A 22,253-nucleotide genomic window follows, 5' to 3' on the forward strand; every position below is an offset into this window, starting at 1 on the left:
CATTAATAATATATGTATATCTATTTTTTTTAATAGCGTGTATATCTAAATTTTGATTTTCAATTGATTTATTTAAAAATGTATAGAAATATTTTTATAATAATATTAATTAATATTTTTAAAATATTTTTATTTATTTTTTATTAAATTGATATTCGATTAACTCCTGGTACAGCTTAATTTATTTGTTTTAGGTAATAGAAGATTTATATTTGTCAATTTATTTATTTTCCTAGCATTTTCGCTTTACCATTTTCGACTTAGGAAAGTGATCTTTTCACTCACCGGAATCGTACGATTGCGAATCCCCAATTAAAACAATCTTGTAAAATCCTATATATTATTGATAAAAATGTACACAATTTCTTCCTTATTAATTTCCTTATTAATTTCACAAAAAAAAACATAATTTGGTATTTTACATATATACCTTAGAATATGAAGGAAAAATTAATTAATTTTCCGAAGATGAATGTACCATAATATTCGTGATTCTTTTCATCCTCTATAAATATGCCTTATTTTTTGCTTTCATAGGAGAGTATTGTGCAGGAAAATGAGAATGGCAATTAGAGGAAGCTCTGTCCTAATCCCAGTAATGGTATTTTTGATGGTGTTTCAGCTTCAATATGAGGCCATTCATTCGTATACGCCGGTCCATTACATGGTCGGAGATGAGGATGGTTGGGATCCGGTGATCAGCATGGAAGGCTGGGCTAAAGGGAAGGATTTCCATGCTGGCGACGTTCTAGGTACGTAATGAGTTACACCATTAATCAGAAAGGGTGAACCGCTTATAACCGTTACAATCAAAATTTTATCATTAACATTAAGAGTGATATGTTTGGTTGATTTTATTTGCAGAGTTCGTATATGGTTCTGGAATCGATGTTTCAATAGTGGACCAAGAAGCACACGACGATTGCAGTGTTAACGACAAATCCATAGAGTTCAGCACAGGGGATGACAATATCACACTTGCGTTTGGAGCCAATTATTTTATTTGCAGTAGACCTATTGTTTGCCAAGCTGGGTTGAAGTTGGCCATCAACGCCACTGCACCACCACCTTCACTTTAACTACAAAACATATATCTCCTTTTTGTCTACGTTTCCATGAAATAAATAAAACAAATCGATTTTATTCTATATCTCGAGTCAAAATATGTTAAAATTGTTATCTTGCATGGTTAAACAGTGTCAAATCAACTGATTTAATGTGTCAAGTCAATATTTTGTTATTTCATTCATTGTCGTTAATGATGGAATGATTAATTTATTATAAATCAATAACGTTAGTGAACAAATCGTTGCTCAAAATAGATCATCGAGAAATTTACTCAAACTTCAATGATAGTTCATGTAGTTTACCCAAATATAAAATAAGTTTTTAGTAATAAAATGGATCATCAGACCTGGTTATATACACCCCAAAATAAATCAGGTCGCCACCCGATCTATGAACAGGGGCGCTGCCCAAAAACCCGGTTTCAACCCAGCAAAATACAATGCACGTGTGAAGTTTTTCATTTTCAACACTAACTTGGACCAGTGGGAGCTTTGAAGAGAGTCAGCCATGGCATTGTCTCCAAACTTGCATACATTTCTCACCACATCTCAACCCTCTTCCATCTCAACACCATCCCCAAAGCTTTCCTTTGCTTGCTCTTCACTCCATCGCTTTCACTTGCTAACAAAACCCATCAAAACCAAAGGCTTTAATCGGTCAACAACCCCAGTTCCCGGTGATAAATGGAATTTTTCCCTTTCTTCAACCAGGTAATGCTCAAGTTGTTCCAGTTCCACCATTGGCTTGAATTTCTTGTTTCTAGTCATTTGCATACCTAGTTATTTTTATCAAATGATTAAGAAAATCAGTAAATATTGACTTTCTTCTTAATTGTCATCTAATTAAATTGTGGAATTTGACTATTATGCTTCGCAGGTCACTGCAGATTTAACCCCTCTTAATGCAAGAAAAGTGGCTGTAAATTTTGATTATTTCAAAATTGGAGGTCTGGTATGTTGAAACGTTTGAATCAACCGATAGTTTGATACCTAAAATCCTGTTTCTCTTTTAAGTATATCCATTGAGCGGAAATAGAGCGGAAATAAACAATCCTGAGGCTATTGATCGAATAAACAAATATGCGGATGGAATCTTCTGTCTTAGTAGTCCTCCTTGGCCCCGTCAATTACATTTTTTTTTGTCTAAATCCCATCGTATTATTCATTTTTTCTCCATCTGCAGATACCCGTTGGCACTCGAAAGCGCTCGTGGTGAGTTGGAGCTTACATATCTGGATGAAGAACTGAGGTAACATCCTGAGATCGAAAACAAATTTAAGAACATAAACTTAATCAATCCAGACCGATGGTGCAGTCTCCGACATGGATAAGCTGGACTTTTGCAATTTGTTTCCTGTATATACATGTCAGATACGAGTGTCGGGACTAGTACTTTAAGTAACACGAAGAATCCGATGGACATGATTATAAACTTGTGGATGAGAAAGAAATGAAGATGATAACAATAGCTAACACGTTACTTTTAGGAACCCTGGGGCTGATTTTTATGTTGCATGATGGTTGAATTTTGAATAGGGTACCAAGAGGTGATACAGGAAACCTGTTCATCTTGAAAATGGTCGACCCTTCTTACCGCATCCCTGTCTAAGGAAACCCGACAACCTCATCACTCGACTATTATGCTTTACATTATTGTACTAACTAAGCAGATTGGTGGTACAGGCCATACTAAGCAGCAGTGGAATTGCTATGAATATATTTTCTCAGATGTCAATTGTTGAACAATCTCGATTATTACCCTGATATCTTCATCAATAATTCCTACAGGTACTAAGCAGCAGTGGAGAAAAGTGAAGATCATTTGGGGTGAAATGCAAGATAAAATAGTACCTGTCAACATAAAGTGGAAATGAAATGAAACACAAGAGGCATTAAGAGTTCATATGGAGAGTTGATATGTAGATAAATATTCCTACAGTCTTCCAAAACGTGGCTGGATAAGTAGATAAATATTTCTACAGTCTCCCAAAACGTGGCTGGATAAGTAGATATATATTTCACCCTGCAGGTGGAGGCGCTGATGATGCAGCTCCCTGATCGTTTGCTGTTTTCTGCCCGATGGTAGTTTCATTTCCTTGATCATAGGATAAATCAAACTGTCAAAAAGCTGATCTCCTTGGGAATCACGGCCATGTTGGCAATCACGGTGGATGCACGATGCATTCCCACCAGTTCAGCAACCAGTACTGGATTCTCAGAGGTGGTCCTACTCCTAGTTACAAACTGCCCAACACATATACCTGTTTGCTCTGATAGTCTGAGCAACAGCCAACAGTATCGAGAATTTCGACCTCTCCATGATTCTTGTTACGTAATAGGGGAAGGGGATCTTGAAATAAGGAGGAAGGGCAGTGTTGAGGATGACCTTGAAAGCCTCAGATAAGTAGAGTATCTCAATAGCAACCCGTGGATCGTATAAAACCGGAGATATTGGCCGTAAAAGTTTATCATAAATCAACATTATGGTTTCCATCTCGGTCCACTCTAATATACCGGCCAAGTAACTCATGACCGATCCAACAGCCCCACCAGCATTCTTGTTACTAATGATCATGTTTAAGATGCCTGCTTTGAGGTGCAGAAATGGGGATAAACTGATCCTTATCATGCTGACAATTTTAGCGTTTATGACCACCTCACATCGATCATTATCTTGCCTCTCATCAAAGTCTGCTGCAGCAACTAGAGCCCTGTATATGTTGCGCATATAGTTGACACAGCTCTGACTATCGATATTTTCTTATATAAGATTAGCAAAGCTTGTGCAATCATGACTAGTAGTTTTGATTCTGGAACATCTTCGAGGACTTCAAGGCCACATTGCGTGATACAAGCTTGAACTCCTTCAAAGATTGTGATTTCAACACACATATCCCTAAAAGTGCCCTTAGCAATCGGCCTTATCCCTGGGAATAATGTCATAACAGCAGAAAGGTAGTATGCACATATCTGAGCAATCTGAGCACTAGAAGCGGGATTGCTGGTGTTGTACAGTTTCAAGCAGGTGTGGGAGATCCGGTTTCTCTCAACCCGATTCTCTGATGTAAAACCCTTCGCAACTTCACCGCTGCCCAAGTCGGCGGCCAAGTCTGAGCCGGCAGTCTGCGGCACGGTGGTGTTACGGACGAACAGGAGTGAGAGTCGACCGTCTCGTGCAGCCATATTCCTGATGTTTGATATTGCTCAATGATGGGTGAAAATTAGAATGAGAATGACCAAGGTTGCAAAAAAATCGAAGTTTTGAAAACCCAAGCAGTAACAAAAAGGACCTCGCGAGACATTACACCAAAAAGAACCAATGATTCCATTGCAACACCAAAGGATAAATAAACAAACCAAAACCCAAAAAAAATAACATGCAAAGCTAATGATTACTTGAAGAAAAGAATGCCTGAAAACCTAAAACAAAGGTAAATACTAAAGAGACGGAAAGATTAAAACTGCAAGGCAAAATTAACCATGCAAAAAATGGAACCATATAAACAAATAAAATAATCAAGGCTCATAAAGAAAGCTTCAATGGCAAAGGCTTCAACTTTAGTATCCAAAAAGGAAGAAAGAAAACAAAAGCAAAATTAGTAAAAGAAAAATTACCTGGAATAGTTTTTGAAACAAAGGAGGAAACTGGATAGAAACTTTGGGATTTCAGAGTTAAGAAATAATTAGTGCAAGCACGTTTGGCCGTTGTGTGATGGTGGTTTATAATGTTGAAATGGGAGTGATTTGAGAATGGACGGTGATGATTTAATGAGATACGCTTTGGTTTTGTTAACCGAGATGGGCTATCACGTCCACAGTGAACGGCGTAGGGTTTGTCAGGTGTTTCTTGGTTCATACGCATCCCCTTGTTAACTGAGATGGGCTGTCACGTCCATAGTTATTGAGAGTAAGGTTTGTCTATTATTTCTTGGTTCCTACGCATCTCCTATCAAATCCAAAATCCATTTATATTTCATTATAAGAAATCAATCTAAGATGAAATTAAGAGAGAGAATGTGAAGAAAACCATAGCCATTTTGCACACTAGGGCATATTTTAAAACCAATGGTTTCGACCAATTTCTCCCCATTCGCATTATCCCCTAAATAAAGATCATCTTCAAGCTTTTTAGCATCTTTGTCCTTTTTGCTTGTAATAGCACCGGTTTTTGGATAACTTTGTTCATTCCGGTGGTTTTTGAATAACTTTGTTCATTCCGGTCTGCACACATTTTTCCAGATATTTTGATACATACTTGCAGTTATGACAACAATCCATCCAAATTGGGCATTTAAAACTCCAAAATGACGATTTAGAATGGAGATGATGTCGACCCGATTGTTGGGAAAATTTAGTTATTTTTCATATAAATGTAGTTTTAAAATTGATTTAAAATATCAATATCAAAATCACTAAAGGTTGTACAACAGACAAATTCGTCAAATTATAGAATATTGAAATACAATGGAAAAATCGAATAAAGAACAATAAATGAGAGAACATACTAAATTTACGAGGTTCGACAAGAATATCGTTTACTCTTCGGGTACCACACCTGATGATAACTTTGCTATCAACAAAATATTACAACAAATAGAATTCTTTAGAATTCCTAAAGTGAGAGAATGAAGAAAACAAAGGGAAGAGAGAATTTATTTTTGGGATGATTTCTAATAAAATACTTCGGTCTATTTATAGTTGAGTTTTAAGGACTAAACTTATAAATAACCTAATATTTTAAGGACTAAAGATAAAATTCTCATGTTTAAAGTTGGTCACCTACTAAAGATGAATTTTTCAATAAATTGACTACCAATCAAGATGAAATTTCTAATAAGTTGGCTACCAACTAAAAATTTCAACTTTATCAACTTTCAACTTTGTCAACTTTTAACTTTGACAACTTTAAACTTTGTCAACTTTCAAGCCAAACATAACACCGATAACACTCAAGCATTTGAATTTAGATGACACAACAGAAAAAATACATCCCAACTCCTCAAGAAGCTTTCCAGTCACAATACGTTTTACATTGTCATCATCCACAAATAAAACATTCAAGCCCCTAAAACAGAGTTTGAGCGTGGCTGGTCCGAGGATTCTTCCTACTCGGTGATAATACTGATGGATGGTCGGATTTAAAACCTGATAACAAGTGTCATGCTTTGAGTAGAACCTAAAGGATCTTCAACTACCCAGATGTTCCTTTGCATTGGCTGCAAATTTTGTTCGGATCATCAGAAATAAACTAAAAGGAAGTAGCAGCGGCATGAAAATCACACCATCTTTTGACTCATCAACACCGTGTAATCAGGCGTACTAGGTCTTATCTCTTAAAAATCAACCGACCAAAATCCTTTTTACGTGTTGTTTTTTTGTTACTTTACCGCTTTGATTATCACCTCTCATAAACAAAACCCTTAGGCCTCAAACCATCCATAAATTTAAGGGATTAAAGATTTCTAAGTTTGAAGGGTCAAAAAGATAAGAGGAACTTCGGTATTTATTTACCTGGCGGTGGTTCAAGCGGCTACGGAGGAGAGATGAACAATTACGATAAGAAGTGGAGCAAGGCTGGCTACACAGGTGGTGCACAAGACAAGACGATGATCAGTCCTATAATTATTTACTCAAATATTATGAATATTTTATCACATTATACCTATTTTAAAAGCACTAGGCTTAAGAAAATTAATAATTTCAATTAAATAATACTTATATCAACTTTTATTGTCAAAATGGCATACAAACAACATTAGTTCCTAGAATGATATTATTTTCAATCACGTATAATAAAAGTGTGTCATTCTAACATAGTATACACGAAGACGTTTGTAGCAACGTCTTTTATTATTTTCGATGAAGAAATCTTCAATGGCAGAGGCGTCAGCTTTAGTATCGAAAAAGGAAGAAACAGGACAGGTGCAAAAGAAGTAAAAGAAAAATTAGCTGGAAAAGTTTTTGCAACAATGGAGGAAAATGGATTGAAACTCTGGGATTTCAGTGTCGAAAGAAATAATCAGCACCTTCGGTTATGGTGTGATGTTGGTTAATAATGTTGAAATGGGAGTGATTTCAGAATGGACGGTGATGATTGAGTGAGACATGCTTTGGTTTTTTAACGGAGATGAGCTGACAGGTCGGTAGGGGTGTTCAAAATTCGATTTTAACCGAATTAATCGATCGAATTGAATTAGTTCGATTAATTCGATCGGATACCGAATTAATTCGATAGGATAACGGTTAAGGATTTTTTTAAAATTCGGTTAACGGTTAATCGATTTTAATGGTTAATTCGGTTTAACCGAATTAACCTTTAAATATAATTATATTAAGAGGCCTAATCCATTTAAAATCCATTTAAAATCCAAATCAATATTAATTAATTAAAATAATATCAAAACTAAATGCAAAATGTTTGAATCAAATTAATTAGATATTATTTATAATTAGATATTATTAAAACTAATTGTAAATTATTATTTTTAATTAAAAAAATATTAAATTCTAAAATTCTAAAAAATTTCGGTTAATTCGAAAATTAACCGAATTAACCGAAATTTATTTGGTTCGATTAATATTTTCGAAAAAAATTCGGTTCGGTTAACTGTTAAAGAAAAAAAAAGTTCGGTTGATTCGAAAATGATAGTTCGGTCGGTTCGGCCACCGAATTAACCGAATAAACACCCCTACAAGTCGGTGTGTCTATTGTTTCTCGGTTCATACACATCCGCTATCAAATCCTAAATCCACATATTTTATAACAAAATGTGATTATATGATAATTATAAATTGTTTTATAATTATAAATTTTTTAATAAGAGTTGTTAGTTTTATTAAAAATATAAAATATATGAAGGTTTAAGATCAAAGTTATAAACTAAACACATAATAAAAATATTTTTTACAATCATTAACGCAAGAAACTAATCGTTTAATATCACAAAATAATCATAATTATAAAAAAAGAGTATAATTTTATACGTATTTGATTCATAAAATATTATTACATATATTTAATAGGATCATTAATTAAAAATGAAACTTATTATAACAAATAATGTAGGTAATTAGTCTCTATTTGCATCTTTACTTGAAAATGTAAATACCAAGTTGACTTTAAAATCAAAGTCAAGTATGTAATTAGATAAAAAAGAAGTTTACATAATCAAAATCTAAAACAACTGATGAACTGAGCCATACCATTTTACTTGGCTAAAAAAGGTAAATGAATCCTCTAGGATTTCACAAAGAAACATGCCTAATGTTCCAATTGTTCATTGATCATTTTCCATTATCCATTGATGCCTGCGAGCTCGAACATCCATCTTCCATTTCGAATCATATTGTCGACAATCCTCCAGCTTAACCAGTTTGAACTCGTAAACATACTTACCAAATTCCCCTCTCCTTTTCTCGTATCCAATCACTCGGTACAACCCTTCATAAACAAACTTGTAGCCGGAATCATTGGCACGAACGTTGCTGGTATACATCCGTATAACCCTCACAGGCTTTTTGTCATTCATATTATTGATCAAAGCTAGGTTTCGTCCATCGAGCTTTTGATCTTTGTGTTTGTTTCGCTTTCCGTAGCAAGGGTTGTCGCCTTCACCGCAGTAAGTGAACTCGTCGGAAGAAACTCTAGCATTATCGAAACGACCCGAATCGACAATGCTCGTAGCCCAGGTTTTGCCGAACACGGATGTTATAACATTGATCCCCCTGTGGAAGTTGTTGTGAAGCCCAACAATGGACAACTCGCCCCTCCAGTGAAATTCATGGCCGATTTCGATTCCGCCAACACATCCTATTTGCCTGGTGGTGTTAACCCATTTACCCAAAACTTGCATGAGTTTTGCTACTCTTATATGAAGCCATATGCCGTTACATTTAATACCTTCTGGGCTCAACCCATGTTTCTGTGCGATCATGTCCCGCTCCTGCTTGTTCACCAGTAATCTTCTGAAAATTTTCAGAGCTCCATTGATATTTTCACGATCCTTATACCATTCTGGAACAAAAGTTCTCTCTTTTTCAGAACAAATCTCTTGGAGACGATGAACCTTAAAGAGACGCACATTTTTGCAGACGTGTTTCGCTTGCTTTGGCTTTGAAAAAGATCCCTCTTTTACAGGTTTCGGACGCGATCCCACCATGATTAGTCCTGTTGCACCACGAAACCACCCCAAAAGAACAAGTAAACAAGCCGAAACCCGCAAAAATAACATGCAAAGCTAGTGATTTCTTGAAGAAAAAAAAGAAAGAAAGCTAAAGATGCAAAGTGTAAGGCAAAAATATGTTGAAAAGTCAAAATTTTCATCTTAGAATGGTCAAAGTTTTCAGCTTACAATGGTCCAATTTTACTGCAAAATTGATTTTCAAGATTCACGGCTGAGTCGGTCTACATTTGGCAGCTGGTTGAAAAGTAAATGGAATTTTTTTTTATCTAGTGTCTGTACTTTAGGATATTTTTAAAATTAGTCTTTAAGTTTCAACTATAAATATCATAATCAATTTAGCTTCAAAACCATCTCAAATCATTCTAGCTTTCTCCTAATACTAGAAAATTTAGAGAGTTTTCTTGAGAGTTGTTTTCTCATTTTTATCAAGAGAGAATTGTTATTTTTTCTCCTTATTAGATCAAGAGAAGTTGTAATTCCTATTTTCTTATAGTGAAATTATTCTATCTTTGCCCGTTGTTTTTATCCTATATTATTTAGGGATTTTTCACGTAAAATTTATGTATTATTTACCCTCATCTTTATTTTCTCAAATTATCAATTACGATTTTACTATACCCAATAACCGTATTCCGCAACAAAAATAAGCATGCAGAAAATGGAACCATAAACAAGGTTTAGAAAGAAAGCTTCAATGGCAAAGGCTTCTGCTTTAGCATCCAAAAAGGAAGAAAGAAAACAAAAGCAAAACAAGTTACCTGCAAAAGTTTTTGCAACAATGGGGGAAACTGGATTGAAACTTTGGGATTTCAGTGTTAAAAAGAAATAATGCAGTTATGCAGAACCGTTGGTTATGGTGCGATGGTGGTTAATAATGTTTTCCACTCCACTGTGATTTGAGAATGGACGGTGATGAGTGAGTGAGATATGCTTTGGTAATTACACAGACAAATTACACGAATAACAGCTATTAATCTTCAATTATTATAAATGCGGTATCAATTATTGAAACTAAAATAAATTTATTTTGCATTGATCGTTAATATATTTTAATACTTCTTAAAAAATTAAGTTAATACTTAATTTTTTTTCTTAATTTTTTACTTTGAATATTATTTTTCTTGACTTTGGAATTTTTTAAAATATTTTATAGAAAATTTATATTTTAAGAATTTCTAAAATTTGGGAAGATTTTTTATACAGTTTTCTCTAATTTTAAAATTAATATTTTTAGAAAAATTCTTGAAAGCATCAAAAGATATAATAAATAATAATGAGTGAAGTCGAAAAAGAACAAACTTGAAAAACAATGAAAGCAAAGATTTTTTCATTAATTACTCAATTATTAAAAAAATTTATATTATCTTATATTGTATGAATTTAAATTTAAATATTTTTTTTAAAAAAATAATATTTTTTTACTTTGAAAAACCTCAAAACAAATACAAAGAGATGATCGATAATTTTAAAGAATTTTAACTCGATCTTATAAAATTAACTTAAAAAAAAAAAGATTTGAACTAAAAATAAATTGGTGGACTTTTAGGAGGAAATCTAAATAAGTTTAATAAGGTAAAAAATCTTCGATTTGATTTATTTTTTAAAAAATATTATTATATTTTGTTTAGTATATTTATAATATTACTACTATTGATTAAATTATATATCTATTATTCCTTTTAAGCGTTTAAAGTTTTTTACATTAAATTAAGTATCCAACGTTTTCTCTATTACCATTTTAAGTATATGGTCTGTCACAACTATTAAAAAAATGTTAACCACTCAAAACGTGGCATGTGATGGATTTATAATTTTTTTTAAAATTTTGTTTAAAAATTAAAATTATTTATTAAAAAATTCCCAAATTTTCTCTAAAATCTAAAAAATTAACTGCATTAGAATCCTAAATCCTAAACATTTTATTACTACTTCGACATTGTTACTGTCGTCGAATATCCAAAATAAAAAAACAGGAACATCGAGGGGTAATAAAATCTATGTAACCACATCGTCGAAAACTATCAAACATACGATAATAATAAAAATACCAACAATAATAATAATATCTTTCTTGTTTAAAAAAAAAAAAATGACTTCCACTGTTCCACATTTTAAACAAAAGCATTAAATATTAACATTATGCCGACCATGCAATTCTATTGCTTTTTATTTAGCATTTGAGTGACTAAAACAGGAATAAACTGAAAGTTGAGTGATTAAATAGAATTTTTTAAAAGTTTAATGACCCAAAACAGGAACACAATCAAAGATAAGTAGTGGAATTAATAGTTTTACCTTTTTTTCACAATAACAACTTCCATTAAAAGGCATTAGACCTATAATTTTATCCATAAATATTTTTAAGGAGGGTAAAAAGCCCACGTATCGTTTTTACTGCAGTAAAAAGGAAAAAACTTTATTCTTTGATACGGATCAAAGCATTTTACTAAATGGGCCGTTGTTGAACGGTCAAAAAATTCGAAATTTTGAAAACCCATGCAGTAACAATAAAACTTAATTAAAAAACGAAACATGAAAATCCCTCTCTCTCAAAGTTTTTAAAAATTGAAAAAACACTTGAGCCTCCTTCCAGGCGCGCCACTCTGTCTCTATATACTTTTTTTTATATATATTCTTCCTCCTTTTCTCTCCTCGTCTCTCTTTGTCTCTCTTCAAATTTCAAAGTAGATCTTCTCTCAGATCTGTTTCTTCATCGCCATCTCTTCATATTTTTTCCCTCACTGTAAGGCTACATCCTTTCTTCCCCATTTTGTTTTATCTCTTTGTTGGTTTCATATGTTTAAATTTGATTGTAATTTTGAAGCTTTTAATGGTCCAAATTTATGAGCTACATATCGTTTACTTGAATTACGTTGTGTGTTTAACTTGAAATGTTCATATCTTAACTGGGTTCTTCGTGTTTCATGCATTCGAGTATATTTGTATGCAATGCTAATCTTTTTTTTCTTGGTTTCTGGGTGATATCACCAGAAAGTTTCAATTCATTTTTGCATGATACAATATAGTATCAAATCTGGGTAATATGGCATGGGCATGATTTAACTGTTGCCCAAACTTTAATTTTGTCTTACGAATTTTGATCTAGTTGTTACCCAAACTTTAATTTACTTGAATGCTTATGTTAGCAGCCAGCAAATAACTGTTTCGGTTCAAAATTAAATAATGTCTGCGAATTCGTTTTATTTGGTATTTAGTTCGTTATGGATTATCCTTGGATTGGTTTATCGTGTCAGTTTCTGCAGTAATTATTGACCGTTACGTGTTTGATGATATTTCTCAGTGAATGGATTCTCTTCCTGATGCCATTGTCCAGTACATTTTGTCACACTTTAACAATGCGCGAGATGTTGCAGTTTGCAATTGCGTATCCAAGAGATGGAAAGAGTCATTGCCTTACCTTAAGAGTCTCTACTTTCCTCGCAACTCCTTCGATGGTTACTCCGGCAATGATAACCCTGATGTGGTTGTCTGGAAAATGCTTTCGGAAATTGTGTGTTTAGAGGAGCTTGTTGTTTACAGTTCATTCACCAGTTCAGGCCTTGCTTCATGGCTATCACTGGTGCATTCATCGCTCAAGTATCTTGAGCTCAGAATGGATAATATTACTGATTATCAGGCTTGTATTGATAGTCCTTCCAAATTGGACTGCATTAGTGCAGCCAAGAATTTGGTGTCTTTGAAGCTTTGGGGTGTGCTAATGGCTAATCCACCCAAGTGGGATGTTTTTAAAAACCTAGAAAGCCTTGAAATTGTTGGAGCAAGGTTGGAGGATCCTGCATTATCTGTTGCACTGAGGGCTTGCCCTAACTTGACTAACTTAGTACTGCTTGGTTGTGAAGGGGTTAGATCATTTTCAGTTGCGTTGCCGTATTTAGAGCAGTGTAAGCTGGACTTTTATGGCTTGGGGAACTGCTCCCTTTCTCTCACTTGTCCGAAAATCGAACTCCTTGAGGTGCAAGGTTGTAGTTGGATTCGAGTTCGCGAGACAACATGCCTGAGGAAGCTTTCGATTGCTAACAATGCTGGTAACTATTCCTCATATGTGTCTAGTATGCTTTTCCATTTTCGTTTAGGAACTAGGAGCAACTTGAACTCAATATTTACCTACCGTTTTGCTTTGTGATGAATTTAGGCAGAATATACATGGTAGACTTTGGGAAGCTTTCGGCCCTTGAATCCTTATCAATGAGGGGTGTCCAATGGTGTTGGGATGCAATAAGCAAAATGTTAGAGTGGTCTAGTGAGGTGAAGCATCTCTACATGAAGGTTGAATTCACGGGAGATTTGGAGTCCCTTTTGCCCTTTCCAGAAGTCGACTTTGTTGATTTTTTTAATAGCCATCCCAAGCTGCAGAAGTTTGATATTCATGGAGCCATGTTTGCTGCTCTTTGCCAGAAAAACAGCCTGAAAAATGTAATCTATAATATCATAGGCAAAGCAGTACTATGATCCCACTCTTTGGCCTAATTATATACTTTCAAGATTGTTACTTATAAGTGAAAATTTGTGTTTGCAGGTAGAACAGAGCTTTGTGATTCCATGCCTAGAGGAAGTTGTAGTCCAAGTAAGATCACCACTGAACGCTGAACAGAAAATGAGCACTCTGGAGTCCCTTTTGAAGCATGGGAAAAACTTGAAGAAGATGGTAATAAGGATTCTTCAAATGAAGAGCAACCATAGCAGCACAGATGATTTCTTCGATGAGATATGCAGGCTTAGGTTTATGAACCGCAAAATAGTTCAAATCGAATAAAACTTTACAAGACTGAAGAATTTTGACTGGCTAATATAAGACGGTTTGATTAGATTATTGCTTCATGATGATTCTCTTGAAGATACTTTTGATGTTTCTAATTTCATCTCTATTGTTAGGTATCTTGACCTTCTGTTTGTCAATCACCTGAATTGATGATTGGCCTTTATCTGGTTTCGGCTTTATGTTAGCAAATGTTGAAAGAACCCATTTATATAAGAGAGAGCAGGTTTTTGAATTTCATCTAGTGATCGACGTTTAGACAAGCATCTTCCTTTAGAAGAATCACTTAAAGTTCCATACATGGAGACTCGAAACAGTGATGCAGATACCAGAAGAACCACATGACGACGGTTCGTGTCCTCACTGCCCTCATTTGTACTCCTCTATCTCAAACTCAGCACCCTATAAGGAAATAAGCATGATGAAGCAGGCTCAAGACCGAAAGCCATCAATGTCTAGCATTGTCTCAAGCCCGGTTGTCTGATTCAGAATCGGTCTGCGGTCCAAGCATTTCCATTGGCCATAACCTAGGTATCCCCACCCCTAAATACGTCCCTGACCATTATTGAAAGAGTGACCAAATAAAAATAAGTCACGACTACATATTTCATTGATGACAAATAATTTTCCTGGGACGAGATTCTTCATCACACTCCAATAGTCACTAAAAATGATATTTTTTTTGTAGTGCTATCACGAGATTTACCAGTATAAATATATAGTTATTACGTATGTCGGTTTATCCATTGAATAGTTCAAGTAGAATTAATTTTATTGAGTTTGAATAAGAACACAAAAACTTTAAAAAAATAACTTAATATAAACATAATTGTCCAAACTATATCTAAAGTATTTATGACGTAACAACCGTTTAAAAAAAATCGTTATCCGACACGTGTCGCGTTTATATTTTCCAATGCTATGACTTGCAACTATTTTCCCAATATGGATTCTTATGTCGTTTCATTGGTCTGCCTTAGTTTTATGTTTCAAAAGCTTGTGCTTTACGGAAAAAGGTGGAAGCCGAAACAATCTGCGGTTTCTGCTCAAGATGAAGGAAAAGGAGTATACCGAGTGGATTTCGATATTGCTGCAGATGAATGGAGCAGCCTCGCTTGCCTCTATGATGTTCTTGTTTTCAACACTCGCCATTGGTAAGTTACTAATTTTTATGGTTTTCAAGTGGTTTCTTGAAAATATGGTTCACAACATTAAAAAGGAGGTTCTTAAGAACACCCTCGAGTTCTGGCGGTTGCAGTCGCTGAGACATTTTTATGACGGCAAGTGGAATCGAAACGGTAGTTGCTTGTTTGACAGACCCCTTGAAGAATACCAGGTATCTATTCATAATTTTTATCTCTTCTTCAACCGCAATGTTGTTCAATCTTGGTTAATACTTAATACTCCATTTAGTTCAGTTAGCCTATTTTAGTCCTTTTGAACTTCATTGGCATCCCTTGCATAGCCATTCATCCAAAGTTACTATTGGACAGCTTGACTTGTGGTTCGATCCAAGCGACGATGGAGTGAATAAAGAAGAAAGGACACTTAACAATCTAATTAGAAAGGCAGTGCAAGGCACAGATATTAAGGTGCTTGATGATATGACACATTTGAACAAGTTCAGAGCAGATGGCCATCCAGCAATTTGGTTAGGACAGAAGGATGCCTTGTCGATCTGGGGCCAGGACTGCATGCACTGGTGCCTAACTGGTGTCCCTGGTACATGGGTGGATATACTGGTGCAGCTAATCAATAGTAGCTTTGAGACAGGATGATGAAATGTGAAGAGCTTATAAAGTTGTTTAAGTATTCACCTTGGATGATGACAAGCTTATTCTTCTGCAAACGCCATAAGACTGGTCGGTCTCTTGGAGATCAGTGGGAGTTGGCTGTTTGTAAATTGCTGCCTCTAAGCTATTTTTTTATGGGAGATGAATGTGTAGAAGTCGGAGAAGAGGGTCGAAAAATGGGGTTGAGGAATTCATCTATGATTCATAGGTTTAACATTCAAATGTGTAAAAAGACTCATTCATTTGATTCTGTTTCTGAATATTGAAGTGAAAATGTGAAATGTAAGTGCAGCAGATTGTTGTCAGCTGAGTATATTACCGTTAGGCTATTCACTTGAAAACTACGAGAACTGCACTTTGGAAAATCCTTTTGAAGAAAACCATGTATCATTCACAAAATAGTTGAACCGAGGCATAAAAAGGACTTGGTTTTAATAAATATTACTGCTCCCGGCGAGGCTCGAACTCGCGACCTTCGGCTCATAAGACCAACGCTCTAACCAACTGAGCTACGGGAGCACGTTTAATATAGAGGTCTTAAATATTTTTTTGGTAAATACAATTATTAAACAACTTTTATAAACCTGATAGAGGTTAGAGCTAACGTAAGCTGTTTCACCTACCTTCCTTATTTTAATATTAACTACCCTTCAGAGGCCAGTCACAAATGATAAAAGATCTATGAATATCAATAGCAGGCCACCTGCTATTATAAGTTAATGAAACAACAAGAAGGAGAATTACAGCTTCTTCTGCAGAACCAAATTAGGCTTTGTTGTAGACAGACATGGCAGGGAATTTAGTGCCGTTATCAGCTAGACATCCTTCCTGGTTTACGCCCCAAAGGTATCTTATTATTATTATTTCTCTTTTTTTTCTCTCCCAAAAGATTTTTTTTCCTTGTTATCATTGATTTTGGATGTTTAAAATTTTCAGTTGTTTAGGACAAAAACTTTATGCAAGTATACAGTTTATGTTATGACTAGGAAAGGAAAAGATGTTCTTTGTTGGTTGTCATAGACTACTGCACTTGATAATGTAATATGCTATATGTTGTTAGGGATGAGCATAAAAGTTGAGTGGCATTTTGAGTTTCTTTTTAAATCCAATAGTTATATCTCATGGCTATGATTATGCAAAAATTGGGATTTATAAGCTGATTTTGCAGGCGATGCATGGAAATTATAGTGGTGCTTTGCACATTGTGGTTTTTTTACTTTTTTCAGGTTGCTAGGTATCTTTTGTGTTATAAACTTGTTAAATTATGTGGATCGAGGAGCAATAGCAAGCAATGGTTTCAATGGGAGTCTTATAACTTGCACATCGAGTGGTACATGCATTTCTGGTAATGGAATACAGTAAGAATTGGAGATCCTATTTTTTTTCCTTATTAGATTGTATTGTTGGATGGGGAAACAGTTGTAAATACCTTTCGATTTGTCGTTAATTTTGTTTCATTTTCCCCTAGATGTAGAGACAGGAATCTGTTGAGAGATTAGTTTGTTGCAAACAGAAATTAGGGAATTCATAGTATGTGATTTTTTAAGCATTAGATCGGAAGAGTGAATTAGTTTTGGTTCAATGTAGACATGTATACTTGGAAAAGAACTACAGTACCAACTAATATATGTTTTATGCCTCTATATGCATGATTGAGATGTAAATGCCATGCCAGTTACATTTTGAGACCTTTGAACTCTTTGGATTATTCCGGTTGATTGTTCTCTATAGGGGTGAATTCAACTTGAACAATTTTGAAGATGGAGTTCTATCATTTATGGTTGGATTTCTTGTGGTTTCTCCCATATTTGCATCATTATCAAAGAGGTAAGGAGCTTTAATAGTCTAGTAATTCATTAAAGAAAGACATATATGCATATATTGTATAAACATGGGGCAAACATCCACGTATAAGTCTCATATGTTTTTAAGTTCCAACCATTTGGTTTGGTTATACTTTTCTTGTTCATCTTTTAATGTTGAAAATAAGCTTCATTCTTGATGTAATGTTTTTTCAGTACGTACATGTGCTTGTGCCAAATGAGAATTACTTAAATCTTTGTGGGTAAATGTTGGTCAAAGAAGCAGCCGGCGGCTGCTTCCAAAATCAAGTGGGGGGCTGCTTATTTTTTTAATATTTTGTAATAGGGTTAATTACAAAATTGAATCATTGAACTTTAGGGTATTTATAAAGATTAGTCCCTAAGTTTCAACTATAAATACCCTAGCTCATTTAGCTTCAAAATCATCCCAAAATCTTATAGTTCTCTCTCAAGTGTGTTGTGTAAACACCTGTAAATTTTCCCTTAGTAAAAGATCTGCAGCAGCCCGGAGACGTAAGCACAATTGGCTGAACTCCGTTATCAATTTCGGATATTATTTTTCCGTTTTTATTTCGCATTCTCACTAATCTGGTTATAGGGAAATTACTCGTACTCGGTTTATTTCCTAACAACTGGTAATCAGAGATTTTGGTTGTGAATTTTGTCAATTTTCTGCGAGGTTACTATTCATTACTATTCACGTGAATAGTGAATTTCGTGAATAGTGAAATTCGGTCGGCGATACGAGTTTGTCGACGGAGGTGTTCTAATACACGGCGGTTCGCAGAAATTGTCAGAAACGATCCAAACGAAGCCAGATTCGAGTGGGAGCGATGGCTGCAGACGAAAGGAAGGTGAAAATTAAAAAGTTCGATGGTGCGGACTTTGGCTTTTGGAAGATGCAGATTGAAGATTTTCTGTACCAGAAAAATCTATATCAACCTCTTTTAGGAAAGCAACCAGAGGGCATGAAGAATGAAGACTGGGCTCTTCTCGACAGACAAGCCCTCGGAGTTATCCGACTGATGTTATCCCGCAATGTTGCTTTCAACATAGCAAAGGAAAAGACCACGGCGGGTCTTATGGCGGCTCTCTCCAGTATGTATGAGAAGCCATCAGCCTCAAACAAAGTTCATTTGATGAGGCGATTATTCAATTTGCGGATGACGGAAGGGGCATCGGTGGCACAACACCTAAATGAACTCAACACAATCACAACCCAGTTGAGTTCAGTGGAAATTGAATTCGATGATGAAGTTCGAGCTTTAATTCTCTTATCATCTCTACCAGACAGTTGGAATGCTACTGTTACAGCAGTCAGCAGTTCGTTGGGAAACATCAAATTAAAATTCGACGATGTTCGGGATCTGGTACTGAGCGAAGAAATTCGACGGAGAGAATCGGGTGAAGCATCAACCTCCTCAGCCTTGCACACGGAGTCTAGAGGGAGAACTTCAGAAAGAAATTCAAATTGTGGCAGATCCAAATCCAGACGGGGAAAATCAAGAACAGTAAATAAAGATTTTACCTGTTATAATTGCGGCAAGAAGGGTCACTTCAAAAGAGATTACCGAGCACCGAAGAAAAATACTGGCGCACATGAATCTACCAACGTGACAGAGGAGACAGGTGATGCCATGATTCTAAGCGTCAACAGTCTGATTGAATCATGGATCTTGGATTCAAGGAAATCTTTCCACTCCACCCCATGCCAAGAAATCATGGAGAACTATGTCAATGGTGATTTTAGGAAGTTTCATCTTGCTGATGATGAAACCTTAAAGATCGTCGGAAAAGGAGACATCCGACAAAAGCTGCCAAACCAGACCACTTGGAAGTTGACAGGAGTGAGACATATTCCTAGCCTCAAAAGAAATCTGATTTCTGTTGAACAGCTTGATGGAGAAGGATATAGCACAACCTTTTCAGGCTGTGAATGGAAGATTACCAAAGAAGCACTCGTCATTGCTCGTGGTAAGAAGACTGGTACTCTCTATGTAACCTCAAATTTAGAGAATATCATTGCAGTAGCAGATGCTGATGGAAAATCAAACCTATGGCACCAAAGGCTTGGCCATATGAGCGAGAAAGGAGTGAAGATACTTCTGTCAAAAGGGAAGCTGCCGGATCTAAAGAATGTAGATGTCGGACTATGCGAGGATTGCATCTTTGGCAAACAAAAGAAAGTCAGTTTTGCAAAGATTGGCAAGACACCCAAGGCAGAAAGGTTAGAGTTGGTTCATACTGATGTATGGGGACCATCCCCAGTTCCATCTCTTGCAGGCTCACTATATTATGTCACCTTCATCGATGATTCAACAAGGAAGGTGTGGGTTTATTTTCTGAAGAAGAAATCATAAGTCTTTGATACCTTCAGAAAATGGAAGGTCATGGTGGAAAATGAGACTGGTTTGAAAGTCAAGCGGTTGAGGTCTGACAATGGAGGAGAGTACAAAGACAGTAGATTCAGAGATTTCTGTGCAAACAATGGGATCAAGATGGAGACAACAATTCCCATAACACCGCAGCAGAATGACATAGCAGAGCGCATGAACAGAACTCTGAATGAACGTGCCAGAAGCATGAGGATACATGTCGGATTGCCCAAATTTCTATGGGCTGAAGCTATCAACACTGCAGCTTACCTGATCAACCGTGGACCCTCAGTTCCTTTGGATGGCGGAATACCAGAGGAAGCTTGGAGCAAGAAAGAAATAAACCTTTCACACTTAAGAGTGTTTGGTTGTATTTCTTATGTACACATAAACTCTGCTGAAAGAAGTAAACTTGATCCCAAGTCCAACAAATGCGTCTTTGTTGGTTACGGTGGTGATGAGTTCGGTTACCGGTTTTGGGACTACGAAAATCGAAAGATCATCAGAAGCAGAGATGTCATTTTCAATGAAAATGTGATGTACAAAGACAGGTCAACCGCAGAATCAAGTAATAACGAAGCTGAAATAAAGGAATTTGCTGAGTTCGAGGAGATTTCTGGAAATGATGTTCAGATCAGTCCTGAAGCAGTTCAAGAGGAAGAACCAGTCACACCAGAACTGAGACGCTCCTCTAGAATTCCTAAACCAACCCAACGGTATTCGCCTTCTTTGCACTACTTGTTGCTGACTGACAATGGTGAACCAGAGTGTTATGATGAAACAATTCAGGTGGAGGATTCAGTCAAGTGGGAGTCTTCAATGAAAGATGAGAGACTCGCTTATGTCAAATCAGACGTGGGAAGTAGCTGAATTACCACCAGGCAAGAGAGCGCTCCATAACAAGTGGATTTACAGGATCAAAGAAGAGCACGATGGGAGCAAACGCTACAAAGCAAGATTGGTAGTCAAAGGTTTTCAGCAAAAAGAATGTATTGACTACAATGAAATTTTCTCTCCAGTCGTAAAACTGTCAACAATCAGACTGGTGTTGAAAATTGTAGCTGCAGAGAATTTACATCTTGAGCAGTTAGATGTAAAGACAGCTTTCCTTCATGGTGATTTGGAGGAAGAAATCTATATGAGACAACCAGAAGGCTTCATAGAGGCAGACAAGAAAAACCTGGTATGCAGGTTGAAGAAGAGCTTGTATGGTTTAAAACAAGCTCCTAGACAGTGGTACAAGAAGTTTGATAGTTTCATGAGTAGCAGTGGTTTTACCAGATGCCAAGCAGATCATTGTTGCTACATCAAGAGGTTCGATACCAGCTTCATTATTTTATTATTGTACGTTGATGACATGCTCGTTGCAGGCTCAGATATGCAAGAGATTATAAACTTGAAGCAAAAATTATCGAAGCAGTTTGCTATGAAGGATCTGGGCGCTGCAAAGCAGATTCTTGGGATGAGGATCAAAAGAAACATAAAGTCGGGGACTTTGATGTTATCACAGGCTGAGTACATCAACAAAGTACTCTCCAGGTTCAACATGCAAGATGCTAAACCAGTAAGTACATCATTAGGTGTTCATTTCAGACTCTCCAAAGACCAATCACCAAAGACGGAGGAAGAACGTGCACACATGGTGAAGGTGCCGTATGCCTCAGCAATTAGAAGTCTGATGTATGCCATGGTTTGTACCAGACCAGATATTGCTCATGCAGTGGTAGCTGTTAGCAGGTACATGAATAATCCGGGCAAGGTACACTGGGAAGCAGTCAAATGGATCCTCAGATATCTGCGGGGTATCACAAACAAAGCACTTTGTTTCAAAGGTGGAGATACGATATTGACAGGCTATGTAGATGCTGACTTAGTTGGAAATGTCGACATCATAAGAAGCACTACAGGGTATGTCTATACTCTAAGAGGAACCGCAGTGAGTTGGGTTTCTCAACTACAGAAGATAGTTGCTCTCTCCACAACTGAAGCAGAATATGTCGCTGTTACGGAAGCCAGCAAGGAGATGGTTTGGCTCCAAAGTTTCTTGGAAGAGTTAGGCAAGAAACAAGAAAACAATGTCTTGTATTGCGACAGTCAAAGTGTTATCCATCTAGCAAAGAATCCGTCTTTTCATTCCAGGACGAAGCACATACAATTGAGATATCATTTTATCTGGTCTCTTCTGGAAGATGGGATTTTTGAAACTTGAAAAGATCAGTGGAGCTCAAAATCCGG

At 36.0% G+C, this 22,253-nt stretch overlaps 3 protein-coding genes, 1 non-coding gene and 1 pseudogene across 4 annotated transcripts; 3 read left to right on the top strand and 2 right to left on the bottom strand.

Moving 5' to 3' along the window:
* The first annotated feature begins 535 nt into the window (after positions 1–535).
* On the top strand, positions 536–1,079 carry LOC120201644 (chemocyanin-like). Its single transcript, XM_039202216.1, has 2 exons — positions 536–752; positions 865–1,079. The coding sequence occupies exons 1-2, from the start codon at positions 557–559 to the stop codon at positions 1,077–1,079; spliced, it is 411 nt and encodes a 136-aa protein (XP_039058147.1). The 5' UTR covers positions 536–556.
* A 7,265-nt stretch (positions 1,080–8,344) lies between these two features.
* On the bottom strand, positions 8,345–9,226 carry LOC120201601 (YDG domain-containing protein At5g47160-like). Its single transcript, XM_039202186.1, has one exon. It carries the CDS (start codon positions 9,224–9,226, stop codon positions 8,345–8,347), a length of 882 nt encoding a protein of 293 aa, XP_039058117.1.
* A 2,601-nt stretch (positions 9,227–11,827) lies between these two features.
* Positions 11,828–14,160, top strand: LOC120201653 (F-box protein At1g10780-like). Its single transcript, XM_039202225.1, has 4 exons — positions 11,828–11,993; positions 12,552–13,296; positions 13,404–13,684; positions 13,788–14,160. Exons 2-4 carry the CDS (start codon positions 12,555–12,557, stop codon positions 14,022–14,024), a joined length of 1,260 nt encoding a protein of 419 aa, XP_039058156.1. The 5' UTR covers positions 11,828–11,993; positions 12,552–12,554; the 3' UTR covers positions 14,025–14,160.
* Positions 14,161–14,972: 812 nt separating this feature from the next.
* On the top strand, positions 14,973–16,069 carry LOC120201602 (annotated as a pseudogene).
* Positions 16,070–16,265: 196 nt separating this feature from the next.
* TRNAI-UAU lies at positions 16,266–16,339 on the bottom strand. Its single transcript has one exon. It is a non-coding gene; the product is annotated as a tRNA-Ile (tRNA).
* Positions 16,340–22,253: the final 5,914 nt, after the last annotated feature.

This window comes from Hibiscus syriacus, unplaced genomic scaffold (genome assembly GCF_006381635.1).
Source record: "Hibiscus syriacus cultivar Baekdansim isolate YM2019G1 unplaced genomic scaffold, ASM638163v2 tig00007895_pilon, whole genome shotgun sequence".
In the NCBI taxonomy this organism is placed as follows: Eukaryota; Viridiplantae; Streptophyta; class Magnoliopsida; order Malvales; family Malvaceae; genus Hibiscus; species Hibiscus syriacus.